At 37.2% G+C, this 19,421-nt stretch overlaps 1 protein-coding gene across 2 annotated transcripts in view; it reads left to right on the forward strand.

Annotated features, from left to right (window-relative positions):
* The window catches only part of ANP32E (acidic nuclear phosphoprotein 32 family member E), a 28,306-nt gene extending 10,677 nt beyond the window's left edge, over window positions 1-17,629 (forward strand). The window contains exons 1-7 of one of the 2 annotated variants that reach the window (XM_006186586.3): window positions 3,942-4,320; window positions 7,175-7,324; window positions 7,814-7,936; window positions 8,707-8,872; window positions 10,106-10,278; window positions 14,582-14,636; window positions 15,287-17,629. In XM_006186586.3, the coding sequence (XP_006186648.1) occupies window positions 4,267-4,320; window positions 7,175-7,324; window positions 7,814-7,936; window positions 8,707-8,872; window positions 10,106-10,278; window positions 14,582-14,636; window positions 15,287-15,357 (792 nt within the window). In that variant the 5' untranslated portion in view covers window positions 3,942-4,266 and the 3' untranslated portion in view covers window positions 15,358-17,629. Of the gene's footprint in view, window positions 1-3,941; window positions 4,321-7,174; window positions 7,325-7,813; window positions 7,937-8,706; window positions 8,873-10,105; window positions 10,279-14,581; window positions 14,637-15,286 lie in introns of those variants that run through there. The other variant, XM_032464371.1, reaches the window with a different exon arrangement.
* Window positions 17,630-19,421: the final 1,792 nt, after the last annotated feature.

Genomic DNA, 19,421 nt, shown 5'->3' on the forward strand with positions numbered 1-19,421 from the left:
TTTACCCTTTCTATTGAATTATTATGTTCTGCATTCATATTTTTAATTTTCATAAGCTCTTCTGAGAATGTTCTTATTGCATTTTCTTTTATTTTCATGAATATATCATCTTTTATGATATTAACTTAGGCTTTCTTTTTTAACTTTTTTTTTAATGGAGGTACAGGGGATTGAACCCAGGACCTTGTGCATATGCTCTACCACGGAGCCATACCCACCCCTTAACTTAGGCTTCATAAAATTGTTTTCTTCTGCTTCCAGCCCTGTCTGTTTCTTCTGGGTTCATTTTTTCCAGTTTGTTTATTTTTTTGCTCTTCTTTTATGTGAAAAAGCTTTTCTAAATATTTGGTGATTCTTACCTATGGATTCACATTGAAGAGTGAGACACTTAAAAGGTGTGTGTAATTATGTATGGAAGCTTGTTGACTGGTAGATTGCATGGTGAGGGGACAGAACAGATATCTGGCCATTTCCTACCAGTTTGTCAGTATCTCTGGACTTCTGTCTTAGACTGGTCAGTTTCTCCAGAGAGGAAACTTCCAACCTTTTACCTGAAGTTACATCCAATTATAAGACGAGTGGAGGAGAGGAAGGGGTTGGTTTGTTGGGGAAAGTTCTCACTAAAATACAAATTTTTCATTTTTCTCTCAGTTTTCATTACATCTAACTTGGCCTTAGTTATGCCTTCTGCCTCCGAGTTTAGAGTACTTTATTTTGATCTCTGTGGGCCAGCATTGGGAAGAGGATTTAGTTGCTTTTAATATGACCTTTACTATTTCTTCTGTTTTAGCTCTACCCTCATCCTCATCTTCAAGGGTTCTTAGTGCTTCCAAATTCAGCAGCTTTGTGGAGTTCTACAGTGTAAATCGGGCTGTCTGTCAATCTCCTGCAGGCAGTTAGGTTTCAACTTTCTCCTCTGCTAAGACAATTACCTCTAGTCTAATGGGATCTCTGAGGGGGATCCCAATAATAGCACTTCTTCTTTGTGCAGGAGTCCAACAAGTGTAGAAATAAAGCAAAAAGTAAACTTGGAGATCAATATCTCCCCTTTATTACTATTAGAGGCCAGACTGGAGGACGCAGCTTAGTGTGAGAGTCAATGGGCCTGCTGATTGCACCTCAGAATCAGGCAGCCAGGACTGGGGCAGACGTCAGTGTGGAGGAGCACAGCAGAACGTGTGTTTTGACAAACAGGCTCCCTCTCCCAGGAGCATGGAGGATGGAGCAACATGGAACATGCCACTTAGGGTGGATGAACAAAGGGCTAGGAGAGGCCCCATTAACACTAACGGAGCTCTTTTTGCAAGAAGGAAAACCTCCGAAGTAAGGAAGAAGCAGCCCACTGATTCTCATACTAAGCTACATCCTCCAATCTGGCTCATCACGTTCAGTATTTCCAGCCTACTCTCCCATTCTCTTTACTGTGCTCTGATACAAAAGCCTTATCATTTAACCCCAATAATCATCTCTTCATTGAAACTCTTTGGCTTCCACACATTTTTTTCCCCTCAAATTCACCTCCTTAATTCCTACTACTCCTCAATTTTTTGGACAACCTTGGTAGGCAATTCCTCTTTCTCCCCATAACCATGTTTTGCTCTTCTTTGCCTGATAGTCTCCTTATATACATTCTCTGTGGACATCTTATTTTTTTCTCATGTGCTCAACTATCACTTGTAAATGGATAACTCCCAAATATGAATCTCCTTCCCTGAACTCTCTTTGGGATTCCATTCCAGAGTTCCAGACTTTGCAATGGCCGATGGGATCAGGACACAGGCATTCTTCCCAAGCTGGTAATTCCAGGATTCTTTGTAGCCTTTTTTCCCCCTTCTCCTGTTTCTTTAAATTCTTCCTTGAACTGTTCCTCAGTTCATTTTTGTTCAGTTTTATGTCATCCTGGCTTCCTTTGGCCTGCATTAAAACAAACAAACAAACAAATTTGACTAACTCCATATACCCCCTCCTCCAATGTCATTTTATACCCAAAGCTCTCCCCCTTTGTTTTCATCTTCACAAAATTTCATTTTCAGGGAATTCAAGGGAAACATTTGGCAAGGAAAAGACAACCACTATTTTATTTTCCTTCAAAGTATTTAACTTGCCAAATACCAAATATTTACATTTTTTGTATATACTTTTAAAATTGAAGTACACTCAGTTTACAATGTTGTGTCAATTTCTGGTGTACAGCATAATGCTTCAGTCATACATGAACATACACGTATTCATTTTCATATTCTTTTTCACTCTAAGTTACTACAAGATATTGAATATAGTTCCCTGTGCTATACAGTATAAGCTTGTTTATCTATTATATATAGGTATTATTTCGTACCTGCAAACCTCGAACTCCCCATTTATCCTTTCCTACTTCTTTCTCCCCTCTGGTAACCATAAGTTTGTTTTCTATGTCTGTAAGTCTGTTTCTGTTTTGTAAATAAGTTCATTTGTCTTTTTTTTTTTTTTTTAAGATTCCACATATAAGTGTTATCATATGGTATTTTTCTTTCTTTTTCTGGCTTATTTCCCTTAGAATGACAATCTCCAGATCCATCCATGTTGCTGCAAATGGCATTATTTTATTCTTTTTTTATGGTTGAGTAGTACTCCATTGTATAAATATACTACAAATTCTTTATCCAGGCATTGACTTACCATATGATCCAGCAATCCCACTCCTGGCGTATATCCAGAGGGATCCTTAATTCAAAATGATACATGAACCCCAATTTTCATAGCAGCACTATTTATAATAGCCAAGACATGGAAACAACCTAAATGTCCATTGACAAATATTTACAATTTAAACATAAGCCTATCTGAGGAGCTGCGTTTATCTGTATGGTAGGAGAGGCAGTGATGGTGGAATGTTCAGAAATCCTAAAGTCTCTAACCTGAGAAACTGGAAAAATAGCAAATAAATACTCAGCTCTGGGAAAGGTTGGACTAATTCAGCCAATTCCTTCCCCAAATCATCTGGAATTTCTTTGGTATTTATCCTGAGAAAGGCATAAGTTAATGAAAAGGACAGAATTTAAGCAAGAACTAAGAAAAGCTAGACTTTCAAGACGAAATTTTAAAAAATCATTCTTATCCCACTTTTATATTTCACATTGACAGACTTTTAAACGAGCATTTAAACTACAGATTTCCATGGAAACCAACCAAAGGGATTTTAAAAAGGAGAGGCTTTGCAGTACCATTTCTATGCGCATTGATGTCTGATTTTCATTAGGCCAGCACTGTTTTTCCTTCAAGGCTTTAGTGTTTATTGCAGCAACAATTACTTCAGTAACAATTCCTTCAGGGTAGTTTTATTTAAAGGTGCCTAGCTTATCATACTTCACCAAGCTGCTTTCAAATCATTCAGTCCTTCATGATGGATGTTAAAATACCACCGTTACATCTGCTTTGGTTCTGCACCAGAAGCCTCTCTTTAGCAGAACAGTGTCATAAAGGCATGCTTTTTATGTGATGTGCACATTGCTGTGCACCTCGGTTGCAAAGCAGGAGCTGTGCCTAAAAACTGTCAAGAGCCATTGGATGCCGTGTGCTGAATTATCTGTCTCACAACTTCGGCATGTAAGAAGGGTGCTGTATGCCTTCTTTTAGCATTTAAAACGGACAAAACTAAAACAAAAACAAAACAAAAACAAATCCAACAGGCTTCAAAACCGTCCGATTGCCTAGGGAAAGCGCGCCAATTACACAAAGAAAAGGAGGGGGGCTATTGGGATTCAAAATCATTTCCCCGGGACGAACACCTTCCTGGACCTATCGGAGTTAACTGCGCGCTTGGTCATAGCCAATAGACACAGCATTTCTGGATCAGGTCCACCCTGAAGACTGATAGACATTTATGTAGCCCAATAGGATAGAGAGATGCTGAAGAATCAACCAATATGTTCGGGAGGTGGGTGGAGTGTAGGCCAGGGGGTTGGCGGTGCCGTGTCATGGAGGCTCAGTCTCCGAGCAGCCATTGAAGGGGAAGGAACTGCGGGTGTGTGTATGTGTGTGCGTGTGAGTGCGCGCGCGAGTGTGTGGACAAGGAGGTAGGGGCAGCCGAGTTAGAGTCCCAACTCCTTGGACTCCATTTGTTATTCTCTTCTTTCTCCCCCACAACCTATCTGGTGGTGGTGGGCGTTAATATTTGCGTTTCTTTTCATTCATTTCCAAATCTTCTAAAATTTTAGGGTTGGGGGTAGTGGGAAAGGCAGGAAAGGGTAAAGGAGGAGAGTAGCAGCAGAAGAGCAGGAGGAGGACATGGAGATGAAGAAGAGGATTAACCTGGAGTTAAGGGACAGAGCCCCGGAGGAGGTGAGATGACTCAGCCCCCTCCCCTTCCCCACCAGCCCTGTATTCGGAGGATCGGGTTTCTGGGGGTCTGGGTGGGTGTGTGGGGAGGGGTAGTGAATTAACTCCCACCTGGGGTTAGGGCTGGGGGAAAATATTTAATTTTAAGTTTTAAATCATTAAAATCTTTTACTTAAAATGGCGAAGGGTTTAAGTTTCTAGGGGCGTTTTTGTGTGTGTATGGGGGCTTAGCCCCTTTCCCCTCTCTTGCAGTCAGGCATCCCGGCCTCGTGGGGGCGGGAAGCGGGGTGTTGCGGGCCTCTCTGCCGCTTAACTCCCCACGTTCCTGCTCCTTGGGGCCGGCGGCGTGGGCGCGACCCCCCAAGACCCACTCGCTTCTGTTGCAGCCATCGTTGCCTGAGAAGTTAGTCCAACTTTTCTGCGGTGCTGCCAACTCTTCTTTTGGTGGGGAGGGCGCCCCCAGCCTCCAGGCCCCCGGGTGTCCGACGACGTCGCGCCGGGCGCGGGTTGGGGTCGCTCGCGGAATCCGGACGGCCTGCTGCCGGCGGCGCCCACTCCCCCGGGGAAGCGGCGCGCGCCGACAGCCGCCGGGCGGAATCTGGGTCAGCCGCCGGTTCTCCGGTCGCGGGGAAGTTTTAGGACTCGCTGTAGTGACCGGAGGTGGGGAGAGGACACGAGGCGTGCTCCCTTTCGTCCCCCCCCACGGTGTGACGAAATTCAGTGTGTCGTGTCGTGGTGGCCGCAACTCCGAATTTGATCCCTGGAGATGGCTTCACAAAACTCAACAAATGGGTCGTAGAAGTTTTGTGTTTTAAAGATGGGTTCGGCGAAACCAAATGATGCGCTCTCGCTGCTGTCGCCTTAGTTAAAGAGACGGGGTTGGGAGGGGCCACGTGAGGCGGGGTCCTGGTCAACTTTTCGGGGGTCGGGCGGGAGGCGTTTCCGCCTCCTTTTCGAGGGCGCCTCCTCCGCTTCACCCAGCCCTCCCTGCCCCGGGCGGAGGCCCTAGGGGAACGCGGGCTGGGAGGCGACCCCTTTTTCCTTGGGGAGTCCCCGCCTCTCGTGGGGTTTCCCGTCGGTCGGAGCGGCAGGTCTCGAGAGCGGGGCCCAGGGCCAGCGAGGAACCTCGCACTTTTGGTCGCAGAGGAAAACGTCCAGAGTCTTGCTATTTGCGACCTCTGAAATAAAGCCTAGAATCGCAATATGAGAGATGTAATTTTTTCAGCGAGGGGGAGGTGGTGCTTGTGCATACCAGCATGGAGGATGAGTAGGGTCTGTCCGATGGGCTGTGACGGCGTAAAGAGTGGAAATCCAAGATCTTTATGTACTTCTAAAAAAGTCTCTGTTTCCCTGAATTGGTAGGAGGCAGGGAGGAGGAAACAGTCAACTTGCTATCACCCGAGATAACCTGAAGTTTCCTAGGGCCTACTCTTTAGGGGCTTTAGGAAAAAACAAACAAAATCAAGCTTAAAAAGCTGCGTCGCAGAAGCACATATTTCGAATGCTCTTTTATGTCTTGGGTTGAAAAAGTGGATCCCCACCCCTCCAGTTTTTAACCTGTCTTATCCGTAGTAATTTCCTTGCCAGTTTTGGGGGGGTGCCGGATGTTGCCTTTTTGCAGCCTCTCCTTCCCCTGTGGTGTAATAACGGTCTCTTGTATTTGTATAGCCCTTTACAGTTTACAAAGCACTTCTCATGTTTATTATTTACTTACCTCCCTCCGACTAGCTTGTAAGGTGGATTGTATTGTTCTAGAATCCAAGTTAGCAAACGGAGTCTCAGGGCAGTGAAGTTACTCAAGTGGAAGAACTGATTTTTTGACACCAAGTCTAGTGGCCCTCTCTCCTCCACTCAGCTAGACTAGGAGTCCGAAGACTTAGAGGGGAGGCACAGCTCTGCCATACACTTTGTGACCCTAGGCAGTCATTCTTACCCTCTGAGCCTTGGCTTCCTCATCTCTCAAAAGATTATGATGCCCTTTCTGCTTCCTGAAATAATTATGTCAAAGTCATATTACAATAGAGAAGGTGGCATTCCTTGTCGCTAATTTTTAGTACTCAGAATACCTGATATTTTTGCATTGGGAATGGAGAGCCAGGGTTTCCTGCCTCCTCCTTCAGATTAAGTCCATTTAGGCCCTTACCAGAAAGTTTTGTTCTACAACTGTGACCTAACAGAGGATCCAGCATGCCCCACCCCCCAAGAATGGGGAGTAGTCACAAAAATGCTACTAGCATGGCGGGGAAAAATAACATTTTGTCAAGGATGTATTGTTCTGAGGGTGATATTGTTTGGCCTTCATATCAGAACAAATAACATCCGAAAGCTGGGCTGTCTTAGAAGCTTTCTAACATTTCTTCAGAAGGGTAACAAGGTATTTCTGAGTTATAGTGATACTTATCAACCGAAGATAATGGGGTTTAAACTGAAAAAGTGAATAGAACAGTTTCCTTTTTTCTCCGGCCGTTTTAGGGCAGCTCACTTAAATCCTTTCTCAGTAGCCCAGGGATCCTGTCACTGCATAAATGCATACCCTGATGTTAAGAGTCGTTTTCATGAAGGTCAGAAACAAGTTTCACGTGAGACCTTTTTCAAAGTTTTATTTTTTATGCAATTTTAATTTTTTATTGGTGATTTGAAGCAGGCATTGAACTTCTTAGCCCAGATTTAAATTTGAAGGTTAACTTATGATGACTTGAGACTGTATTTCATTTTTTGGTGTATGTGTATGTGTGAATGAAAAGGATCTATGTAAGGGGATTGGTGGTTTTAATATTCATATTTCCAGAATGTCAGGACCCAAGTCTTCTACTAAACAGACTACAAACTAAAGAATCATTCATGTTCTCTCTTATAGGTGACAGAGTTAGTCCTTGATAATTGCCTTTGTGTCAATGGGGAAATTGAGGGCCTGAATGATACCTTTAAAAAACTAGAGTTTCTGAGTATGGCTAATGTGGAACTAAGTTCACTGGCACGGCTGCCCAGCTTAAATAAACTTCGGAAGGTAAGTTGGCATTAGGCATGAAAGCATCAAGATTTCGATGCTGGAGTCTATTCTGTACAGTTTTTTGCCAAATGAAATGATCATTCTGCCTTTTAATTAGAAGGTTCTAAGTTTCTAGAGGTAAGAAGAAGGGTTATATAGAATTTTGAAATCAGCTGTAATACTGCTTTTAGAAATTTAAATTTAATAATGAAATTGCTTTTTGGCATGAATTTAGATTTAACTTCTACCAAGTGTTTTTCTCTAAAACAAAAAACCAACTCTTATACAACTGGAACCAAACCTGGGTTGGAAGCCTATTATATATAGGTTTTAATATATTATTTGGTGGTTGTAGGTGGGAGATTGGAAATTAAAGACTTGTGACAATCTCTTGAGGCCGGAGAGAACTACAATTGTTTTTCTTCTTTAAATTGATATATTTTAAAAATCTTTGATTTTTCCTAAGCCTTCACCATCCTTTGTTTTCTCCCCATGCTGGATATATAGTTGGAACTTAGTGACAATATCATTTCTGGAGGCTTGGAAGTCCTGGCAGAGAAGTGTCCAAATCTTACCTACCTCAACTTGAGTGGAAACAAAATCAAAGATCTCAGTACAGTAGAAGCTCTGGTAAGTGGGAAGGTTTGTCTCTGGACTTGCTTTTTTTGGTTGAATTTTCTGAGATTTGCTTGTCTTATCTTACTGATTTCTATTTCACTCTTTTGAAACTTACGAATTTCTTGTATGTTGTGATCTAGATGATACTGGTTTATTTTCCTTTGGAGTAAAACATTCAGATAAATTTTTATATCAGTGAGAAATTTATTTTATTATCAACTTCAGGAGTTGACTATCTGGTTTTAAAATAAGATTTCCAGGATTTTCTTAAATTCTGTCCCTTTTCCATCCTTTCTTGATTATCTTTTGAGTTATTTCATTATTTGCTCCTTTGTTTCCTGGTATGAAGGAAAGAAAAGGAGATAAAGTGAAACACTGAAAATTGTTGCTCTGATTAAAAAAAAAAAAAAGCTTATGAGGAGGTTGAAATTGTTGAAAAAAAGCTTGACTTTGGATTTAAACTAAACCATGTTATTGTTGTTGCCAATTTATGAACAAATTCAGTCAACAAAGTATTTTGAGTGCCTTCTATAAGTAAGGCACTAAGCCAGGTGCTAGAGATAAAGCAGCGAACAAAACAAAGTTCCTACTTTCCTGGAGTTTATGTACTGGGCCTCATTAAGAGAATTGGCTGTGCTTGATGTAATAACCCTTCATTCTAATATTCTAAAAATTCAAAAATCATTCACTTGATATCACATAGTATATTTTGGTTCATGAATTTAAAAAGTAACATTATATTTTAAATCTTGAATATAATTTTTAACTTTTTACTTTTCCAGCAAAATCTTAAAAATTTGAAGAGTCTTGACTTGTTTAACTGTGAGATCACAAACCTGGAAGATTATAGAGAAAGTATTTTTGAACTGCTGCAGCAAATCACATACTTAGATGGATTTGACCAGGAGGATAACGAAGCACCTGATTCAGAAGAAGAAGATGATGAGGGTAATCATTCTTAATGCTTATAAATGTGTTACAATTATAGCCTCCACTCTAGCTAGCAGATTAGATTGGGTGTGGATATTTAGGTGTAGAAAAAAAAAATGTTAGTAAGACAAGAAAAATTTAAAAACCCACAGCTCTAGTCCTGTATTCTTTCAGATTTCTAATAGCTTTGGGGAGTTTAATGATTATTATAATATCAAGCTCCATGAAGTTTTATATCTGTATAAACTTGTGTAACCACCACCCAGTAACAATGGCAACTTTTAAAATAGTACTTAAAAAAAAAAACCCATTCATCACAGTATTATCCATAAAAGTCACGAAGTAGAAACAACCGTATGTCTAGCAACTGATGAAGGAACAAAATGTGCTATATCATATAATGGAATATTATTTAGCCATAAAAAGGAAGTACTGATACATGCTACAGTATGAGTGAACATTGAAAACTTATTGCTAAGTGAAAGAAGCCAGATGCAAAAAGCCACATATTGTATGACACCATTTATATGAAATGTCCAGAAGAGGTGAATTCATAGAGACAGAAAATAGATTAATGGTTGCCAAGGCTGTGGGAGAAAATAGTGAGTGACTGCTCATGGATATGGGTTTTTTTTGGGGGTGGGGTTGGGGGGAGAGGATGTGATGGAACTGTTCTCTAGAACATTTGTATGTATATTTTTAGATAAATGGACGACTAATAGATCAGATGACAGAATAGCTGTTGTTAGTAATGGGACACTGTTACTATTGGTTGAAAAGTTTTTTTTGTTTTTTTTTTTACTTTTTTTATTGAGTTGTAGTCATTTTACAATGTTTTTTGAAATCCCAGTGTAGAGCACAATTTTTCAGTTATACATGAACATACACATATTCATTGTCACGGAAAAGTTTTTTGCTTGTAAGAAGAAATTTGGTGGATAAATAATGTTGATAAAATGATGGAATGATGGACAGGCAGGTTTTGAAGTGTCCATGAAGTACAACAAACTTTAGTACGTATAATGTTTTGATGAAAATCTATACATTAGGAAAATTTCAATATTTAGAAACCATGTTTTTCAAGTAGTAAATGTGGATGTTCTAAAAGAAAAATCTTAAAAAAAAAAAGTCACCTTGAGATACTTCCTACCAATTGACTTCAAAGTTTAAGGGGCCAGGGTAAAAAGGATCAGCATACTAGTGAGAAACATTTGCCCAGTCATTTGCTCGTCTTTTAAAATATTTTTAAAGATGGAGATGAAGACGAGGAAGATGAAGAGGAAGATGAAGCTGGTCCACCTGAAGGATATGAGGAAGAAGAGGAGGAAGAAGATGAGGATGAGGATGAAGATGAAGCAGGCTCAGAATTAGGAGAGGGAGAAGAGGAGGTGGGCCTCTCATACTTAATGAAAGAAGAAATTCAGGTGAATAGACCTTCTCACATGCACTGAAAATTAATTATTTAGGCATAGGGTTAAGTAGTACAAAAAGTAAGTTGTGTAGAAATCTGAGAGTTGTTTGTGTGTGTCTGCCTGCCTTTTTTCCCACTGCCCCCCGAGTTCAAACTACATCCAGATGATCAAATACCTACTGATTTTACCTCCCAGATATCTTTCAAATCCATTCTGCCCTCAGCAGCATGGTAAGGTGGAAACATTTTACAGATGTTTCTGAGCCTCAGTTTCTGCATTTATAAAACTGAGTTTATACCAACCTCATATAGTTATTTTAAGGATTTAAAAAAATCATGTATGTAAAGTATCTAGTTGCTGGCACGTTGTAGACCCCCAGGAAAACTCTCTTTTCCCCTAATTATTTCTTATGTTTTTCTAATAGTTTTCTGCATGGTCTCTCTGAGAACAGTGTCACCACTTAGGTGTGTCCTCCACAGTGCTTGCCTGCGTAGTCTGAATGCAAATGGGGTATCACTAGCCTGCTTGAAACCCTTTGTTTCCCTGTTGCCACCAAGACATACGAGGCCTTTCATTATCTAGCCTCAGCTTCCTTCTCTAGCTTCATCTCCCTCAATACCCAATTAAATCATCATGCAAAGCTGTAATTGCCTATCTCTATATACATTGTTTAATCTATCTGAAATGGCTTTTCTACCCATGCCCCCTGATGAACTTTATTTTCTTTTTTCCTCAGGTAAACATAAATACAGTAAAGCATGTAAAGTGCACTGATTTTATGTACAAGTCCATGAAATTTTATATATGTACATACTTTTGTAACTACCACTCAGATCATGCCTCGTGACTCTTTAAACACTCAACTCTGGAGTTGCCTCATTATTGAAGCTTTCTATAATTTTCCATAGACAATCAGTCTTTCCTCTATTACATTTGAACCTTGATTAGGTGTCTGTTGCTTATAGGCACTTTTGTAAAAACTTGTTTATTTGGCCACTTTGTACTAGAAAGCTCCTTCAGGGGCAGTCTGTTCATCTTGGTATCTCAGTATGTAGTACACTGACTAGGACATAGTAGGTTCATGGGAAATGTCAATTGACTTGAACAGATGATCTTTAGCCCCTGGGAGTTTAGATAAGTTATTTTCTCCTAATGTTAAATTATTGAGTTTTGTTTTCATAGTTCATAATTTGAAGTAATATTATTAAAAAGGTATCTTATTTGGACTAGAAATTGTTAGTCTTATTTATTCTAATAACTTCTACATTGGTTAGATAGGCAATATCACTGATTAATGATTTTTCTCTGATACTACTTTATTTTTATTTTTTATTGAAGTGTAGTCAGTTTATAATATTAATTTTTGGTATACAGCATAGGTGATTCAGTTTATATATATATATATATATATATATTCCTTTTCATAGTCTTTTTCATTATTGGCTATTACAAGGCATAGTTCCCTGTGCTATACAGTAGGACCTTGTTGTTTATCTATTTTATGTATAGCAGTTATATGATACCATTTAAAATATGAAACTAGTATAGGAAAAAATGGGACTTATGGGAGGGTATATCAAGTGGTAGAGTGATGCTTAGCATGCATGATGTCCTGGGTTTAATCCCCAGTACCCTCTCTAAAAATAAATAAACCTAATTACCTTCCCCACTCCCACCAAAATAAAATTATACAAAATTTTAAAAAATTAAAAAAAAATGAGACAAACTTGTTTGGGGGCCTTAGTGAGTTGGGAGCTTTATAATAACGAAGAACAGAACTTTTAAGTATTTTAAGTATTCATGGAGAAAGGCAACCTATTCAATTTACATCGGCATACAACTTGAATATTTTCCTCAAAGTTTTAATTAGTAAAATAATTTTTTATTTTACTTGTTATTTTGCAGTTGACTTTTTATTTTCTTTGCCAATAATTCCTCTTTAAGTCTAAATAGTATTAAGTAATTTAAAAATGACCTTGCGCTAACTGCAAATGTTTATGTTTCAAATTTAATCATTTCATTGAATATTGGGAAATATTAACTAAAATCGACGTGGTCAAGTATAGAGCAAACATCTCTGAGATATTGCATACAACATGAAGTCAATGTGGTACCTGGTAACAGGGGCCAGAAGTTTTCAATCATGATGAGATAATTTGGATATTTTTAAAAATGAAATCTTATTTTTAGCAGCTAAGAGCCAGAGAAGCTTCAGAGACTATATAAGATTCAAAAAAGAAATTAGAAGGAAATAGAAATGATACTTGATTAGCTATTTTTTATTTGAGTCTTATCTCTTTCAATTGCTCTTCAGAGGTAAGGAGTTAATATTTATAAAGAAGGACTTTATGTATTTGTAGTATATTTCATTAAAAATGGGGATGGAGGCTTTAGAAGAATTGGGAATTTTGGTGTCCTAGTATTATTCATAGTACAAATGGGGAAACATTTTATTTCCCACTGATTAGGAAAAGACCGTAGTCTTTACAGAGCATGTCTCTTGGTGATCCAACAGATGATATTAAAAAAAAAAGGCATAAAACCATGAATCAATTAATCATGTTTTGTTTAAAAACAAAATCCAGAGAAGTAATTTGCTTTTTAGACTTGGGCTTTTCTAAATTATCATGGAATAAGTGTGATTAGTATTTTGAGTGGTTTTAAAAAAAACAGTAAGTATTTAAATATCCTCATCATTCCTTTTGCAGCTTTGAGATGTTTAAAATGTCCTTTTCTTTCTCATTCTTTTCCTCTCCCTCTCTCCTTTACCCCTTTTCTCTTCCTTTCTTTTCTTTCCTTTAGTGTAAGCCTGCACGTTCTCCTGACTTTTACTGTAATTCCTTAGTTTATTTGCTGCCACATCTATTGCTTGTACTGCTTATAGCTTGGGTGTTCTGGTCTGGAATGCTTTAGTGTTTGAATTGACTGTATGAGAGTAATTTCTAATATAATACGCAATTTAGTGTTCAAGCTAAATGCTGGAAAAATAGGTTCTGTACTGTATTTCTAGACACAGATAGGGCTGTAGATACTGTGAAAAGGGTGGGTTATCAAAGTTTTTCCTAACTACCCAGAGGTTCTTGACATTTGCCAATTAAACTGGTTTTAAGGAGGAGTAAACTTTCGTGGGATTGGAGGGAAGACCCTAGATGGGTTCCATTTTTTTCAAACATAGAAGAACTCAACCGTTTGGAACACAACTAAGCACACGACAGTGTGTAAAAGGTCTCTGGATAGCTGAAGTATAAGGACATTTTCTTTGTAGGAGAGTGTTCAGCTGTTATTCTAAACCTATTTTCTCTTTTAGATTCTGTTCTCTGGTAAGCTTGTTGATCTATTTTCTGAATCCATAGCAGATTAAAATTGGAATAATAACTGACAGTAAAAGAGAAGGCATAAAAACTAGGAAAAGATACAGTAGAGGCCAAGGTCATTTTAAAAATGAGAAAAGCACCTTACATATATTGGTAGGCTTTGAGGGAATTGGCATGTACTAATTAGTGTAGTGTTCATGATCAAAATGGGGATTATGAGAACTCAAGAAAGAGGTTTTGCTAGGTTTAGCATATAATGGTAGAAGTGTGCAGTGCACTTTAGAGATTTTATCCCAATTGGCTAAAGAAGAAAAATGGTTATGATGTTTCAAGGCTATGTTTAAATCTTAGCTGTCTAGAACAACTCATTCCACAAGAGTTGTAGATCAAGTTTTACTGTGGTTTTTACTGACATTTGCTGTTTTGATGTGTAGATTTTTTGATGTAGAAGGAACTTAGAGATCCTTCTAGATGAATACTTTCTTTCATTGATTGGAAAAAGTCCAGAGAGATTGACTTATTCAACCCATATAACTGTGTAGGGGCTAAGATTCAGGTAATTTCTTCCTTAATCTATAAAACAGAAGACTTGTCTTTGAAACAGTCAAAAGTACTCTGTTCATTAGCCACTGGGAACATTTGTTTATTTAAATTAACTAAAATAAAACAAAATTAAAATTCAGTTCCTCATTTGCACTGGTCACATTTCAAATGCTCAGTAGCCACGTGTGGCTAGTGGTTACTGCATTGGACAGCACAGATGCAAAACATTTTCATCGTTGCAGAAAGTTCTTTTGAATATTGCTGGTCTCAGATATAATTTATTTTAATAAAGTAACTAAATTTAGTTGGGTTTTTAAAAAAGACCTATATAAGTTAGGCAGAGGTTGTCAGAACACAGAATGACCATAATTTTTTGCTCTTGTTGGAATGTATTATCAAATAGTGAAAAGTCCAAGTCATAGCTTATCTATTCTCAAACTGAATATTTGAATTTCAAGGATGAAGAAGATGATGATGACTATGTTGAAGAGGGAGAAGAAGAAGAAGACGAGGGTGAGTTATAGGCCCCATTTAAAAATCCTAAAGTTAAAGTTAAAGCTATTATTCATGGATTTTAAAGAATGAGTCTATAATTCAAATCATTACTGACCACTTTGATTTTTGCCTTGAAGGTATAAAACCTTTTTTAGGGAGGAATTTTCTTGGGCATTCATTAATTCCATTTAAATGGGAAAAACAGCTTATAACATTTATTTTCAAAATAGGAATGAAGAGATAATGAAACTATGAGCTCAATTTATTATTTTTTTAGGGCCCTTCATTTTGCAGAGGGTGAAACCTTATTTAAGAAGAACAGTTGAAATTCAGATAATGTCTTTTTTAGATTTTTCTCTCTGGTTCTCTTTACCTAGGTCTTTCAAAATAAATTTAAAAATTCACTAATAATTCCATTAATGTCATGCCCTTAGTTTCCTGATCTGTACTTCATGATTTGGCCACAAGGGTGCATAGCAAGCTGTCATTTTACATGGATTTCTAAATCTATTGAGGCTGTTTCAGTACTGAAATTGAAAGTAATGCAGAGAGGAGACTTAACTATAATTTTCTTATGCCATGAACTTTTCACTAGATACATTCAACACTTTGTGGCTTAACAAATATTCACTTGTTAAATATTGTATAGTTTTCCCTTTCTCTTTCAGAAGAAGAAGGTCTTCGAGGAGAAAAGAGGAAACGAGATGCTGAAGATGATGGAGAGGAAGAAGATGACTAGATCATTCTAAGACCAGATTCTCTAATGTTCCTGGGTGTGCAATAGAGTGATCACATCTTTGTTTCTTCATGTATGATAGCTATCCCTACAGAAGATAACGTGTAACTTTTTATAGGAAAAGTGTGGTTTTACTATTTTTGCCTTATCATTCCAAATAAGATTAACTAGTATGTTAATGATCATATTGTATGTAGAGAAAAATTTTCATTGACCCCATTGTGAAATTCCCTAGCAATTTATTTAGAATCTTAATTTTTCTAATTAAAGCTCACTGTATTAGTCATTTTTAGCATAATTAAAACATGATCGCTTTTACACAGGTGTAGTATGGTGCATTTCATTCATAAGGTTTTAAAGTTATTTATAAATTAACTGAAATCACAGTTGGCTGGAATCTGAAATGAAAATAGTCTCTTGAATGATAAGTTGGTTGGTTGTTTTTTTAGAGGTGACCCAGAGATCTTTAGTTTGAAGGCAATAACTTTTTTTTTTTTTTTTTAGCTGAGGGTATTTGGGTGCTTTTGTCACAAGAGTAGCTTCAGAGGTAGGAGTAGAATAGTGAAGATTCTATTCAACAATGTAGTTCATGGCTTTTGTGGAGGCTTCTGAAACCTTTTAAGCCAGGTGACTAGCAGTTTAGTTTTGAAGGAAAAATTGCTTATACTGAGTTGAGAGACATGCAGGTGAGTCCTTTCTTCTTTAAGCTGAAGATCATGACATGCCAGCAGTTGTTCTGTTTTTAAGTGTGCATTCTTCGTTTTCCTCTCAGTGATCCCTTTATGATCACCTCCCTTTCTTGTTTCACCCCCTTCCCTCTTCTCAAAAAAAGAGTTGGGAAACTTTTGGATACCCAGGACAACTTTGTCTTATACCTCAACTGCCTTCTCAGACTTGTCTTCAGTTTTAAACAAGCTAAGTGAAAGAAATGGAGTATTTTCTGAGATATGAATATTATTATCAATACAGCTTTATGCAACAGACTCTGCTTACTGTAAATCTTTCTTGGTTGACAAGATGTACAGACTGTATTAGCAGGATGAAGCAAGAAAAGCAGAGGAGGCTCTTGAAAGCAGCATTAGTGTTCCTCAAAAGTCAGAACAATTGCCTGTTGATAATTAATTCAAGTCAGATTAGCTTCCCAAATGATTTAGATACCACTCTGGAAGTATTTCTAATTTTTCTGAGTAGAACCTTTAATTATTCTTTATAGTTTTAAAGCATTACCAGATAATAGCATTTAATTGGAATATACTGGACAGTTGGAAAAATATTTGAAACTATATCAATATTAAAATTGAGGTTTGTTTTCAAGTGGATGTCTGTCAGAAGTAGGAAAAACATTTGGGATAAGTGAGTGTGTATTTCCTTTTATGGCTACTAAATATAATACAATGAATAGACAAGTACCTCTCCCTTTTTTGTTGTGGAGGCTCCATGTTCAAGGCAATTGCTTTTTTAATCTTGGCCATCTAAAATTTTCCCCTTTGTTTTGAATATTTGTAAGTTTTTAAAAAGTTAGTATCAACAAATTAATTGATGTTACACTTCTATACTGGGATACATTTAAATTACTGAGTATAATACTGCTTTTTTAGTTTAAAATGTATAACTTGGGGTTTTAAAGTAAAAATGATGAAATTATTTGTGGATAAACTAAAAGAGCTGCATAAATGACTGAAATAAAACTGTTGGGATAAGTCTAGTGGGGGGATTGGAATTTCCAAAAGGCTAACATTTTACTCCTTTTTTACAATTATAATGCCCTGTTTTAGTCTCTAAGAATTCTCATTGCAATGCCAGATTATCAAATACTTATTTAAAAATTAAATCTATATATTGACTTTCTTATCAATCATCTTACTGTACAATCAGAATTAGAGTTCTTTGGTTTGAAAACAACACTTAGAGCCTCCAAATAACTTTGTAAGACTTATTTAGCTTTGTGGGTGGTATTTTCATGCAAATAAGTAAGGGTGGGGTTTTATATTTTGTAGAAGTTTTTGGTCCTATTTTAATGCTCTTTGTATGGCAGTATGTATATAGTGTGTTAAATTCCTCAAACTCTCCTTAAAAAACTTTGAAGTTAATACTTTTGTGCAACTGTGTTTTGAATAAAGCCATGACAGTGTTAAAAACAAACAAAAAATGCAGTACTCCTAATTATTCTTTTATTGTTTCTGACTATTCCCTGTTTTTTTTTTTTCTGTGACTGCTGTAACTTAAAGTTTTTGAAACTGAATTGCTTCAAATAAATTGAAGATTTGTTGTTAACGATTAGTTTCACTGTATGACATTCATTTTTGAACACCACCATTGGGAGCTTTGAAGGTTTTTTTTTTGAAAACTAAGAATCAGCTTGAAAGTTAACATTCAAACACTTGGATGTGATATGAGGCATTACAATGTAATAGTTAAACTATCTGCCTTGTTAACTTTTTTTCCAAGGAGCTGAAAAAACTGACTTTACTTTTGGAGTTGCAAATTGAGCCAGTACTTTTTGTATTTTGACTTGAAGTAATAACTTACAACCTACAGTTGAAGTAACTATTACCTATAGTTAACTAAAGTGATTATAAACCTGTTGTACACCAACAGTTTTCTAAAATGAGTTTATACTCAAAGTCCCCACTTATACTGTATAATATTTATTTTCAGAATCCATAGATAATATAATTACAAACAATTGCATGTTTACCTTGAGTACATCAAACCTGAACCACACTTTTTTTTTCCTGCTCTCATTTTAGTTCTCCTGTGATAAGTGATTTTTAAAATGTTTCGTTCATAAACGACTCTGGAATCTGTAAAGTCAAGGCACAAGTATAATGCCATGCTTTCATGACTTTTACAGTTTAATATTGAAAATATTTAAATTATGGAACTCCGCTTCCTGAGAGGTGGAAAATATTGAAATGTATTTCAATTGTAGGAATTATTTATTGAAATTAATACGGTATTTTGGGGGGGGGTTATGGCTTTAAAAAATTCGAAGCCTTTTCCCTGTCAGTTAAAGAAAATGGTAGAACACTATAAACATTTTGTGATTCAAAAACACTTTAAAGTATTGTTTATTCCTTGTTCTGGATTTTAGAGAGAGGCTTTGGAACATGTGACATTTATGCTTCCCATTGCTGAGAATTCCGCTCTGTTGTTCCTGGTACTGGATGCCATGGTATTCTGCAGCTGTTGCTTAATAATAGCATTCTACTATTGCATTCCTCTTTCATGTACTGATCAGCCTAAGATTTGAGAACCTGGCTTGTGTAATTTGGTCTGAGGCAGCTACTTGTGTTACTACTAGTTTACTGAAGAGCTCTAATTTGACTGAGAACAGGTTATACCACAAAATGGAAATTATAAAATGATTTCCAGGAGAATCTTTAATAAGGCTTTATATCCTATATATGCTATTTATTTATTTATTTATACATATATATTTAATTATTTTATACAAATCTAGCCACTTTTATGTGTGGTAAGACCCTGAAGCAGGGTTATCCCATAACAGCAACTCCGATTAAGAAAGAATCAGAAGCAAGTATGACTTCAATTTTAAGAATGTTTACAAATAATTTAAATTTTTGTTAAGGCATCATTTCCACCTGGTTACTTATAAAATGGACACATCCACATTACTGGTCAATACTGAGGCCACCAAACAGGCACATAACACTGATGAAAATAACTCATTCTTGCCGTTCAAGAAGTGACTTTGATCCTGTAAATAGTTCCTTATTTTCTCTAATTCTTCTATTGAATACTCACACTGCACCATCTTGCAGCTGGAGGCCATGATCTGTGCCCTCCACTTTAGCTGTAACTCACTCCACAGCCCCAAACTTAACTCACAAAGGCTACCGAGTTCTCCAGTAGGAGGCATTTGCTCCCAGGGTCCTCTTCTCTTGGCACCAATAAGCCAATAATAGTATGCTCGGTGGAGCTCAATGTCATTTGTAGACAGCTGCGATTGAGGAATACTGGGGTTGGTAAAAGAATCTGTGTTACGGCAGGAAATGCAGTTGGATCAACTATATTTAAGAACCAATGACAGCAACACGAGAGGA

Source organism: Camelus ferus, chromosome 21 (assembly GCF_009834535.1).
Source record: "Camelus ferus isolate YT-003-E chromosome 21, BCGSAC_Cfer_1.0, whole genome shotgun sequence".
In the NCBI taxonomy this organism is placed as follows: Eukaryota; Metazoa; Chordata; class Mammalia; order Artiodactyla; family Camelidae; genus Camelus; species Camelus ferus.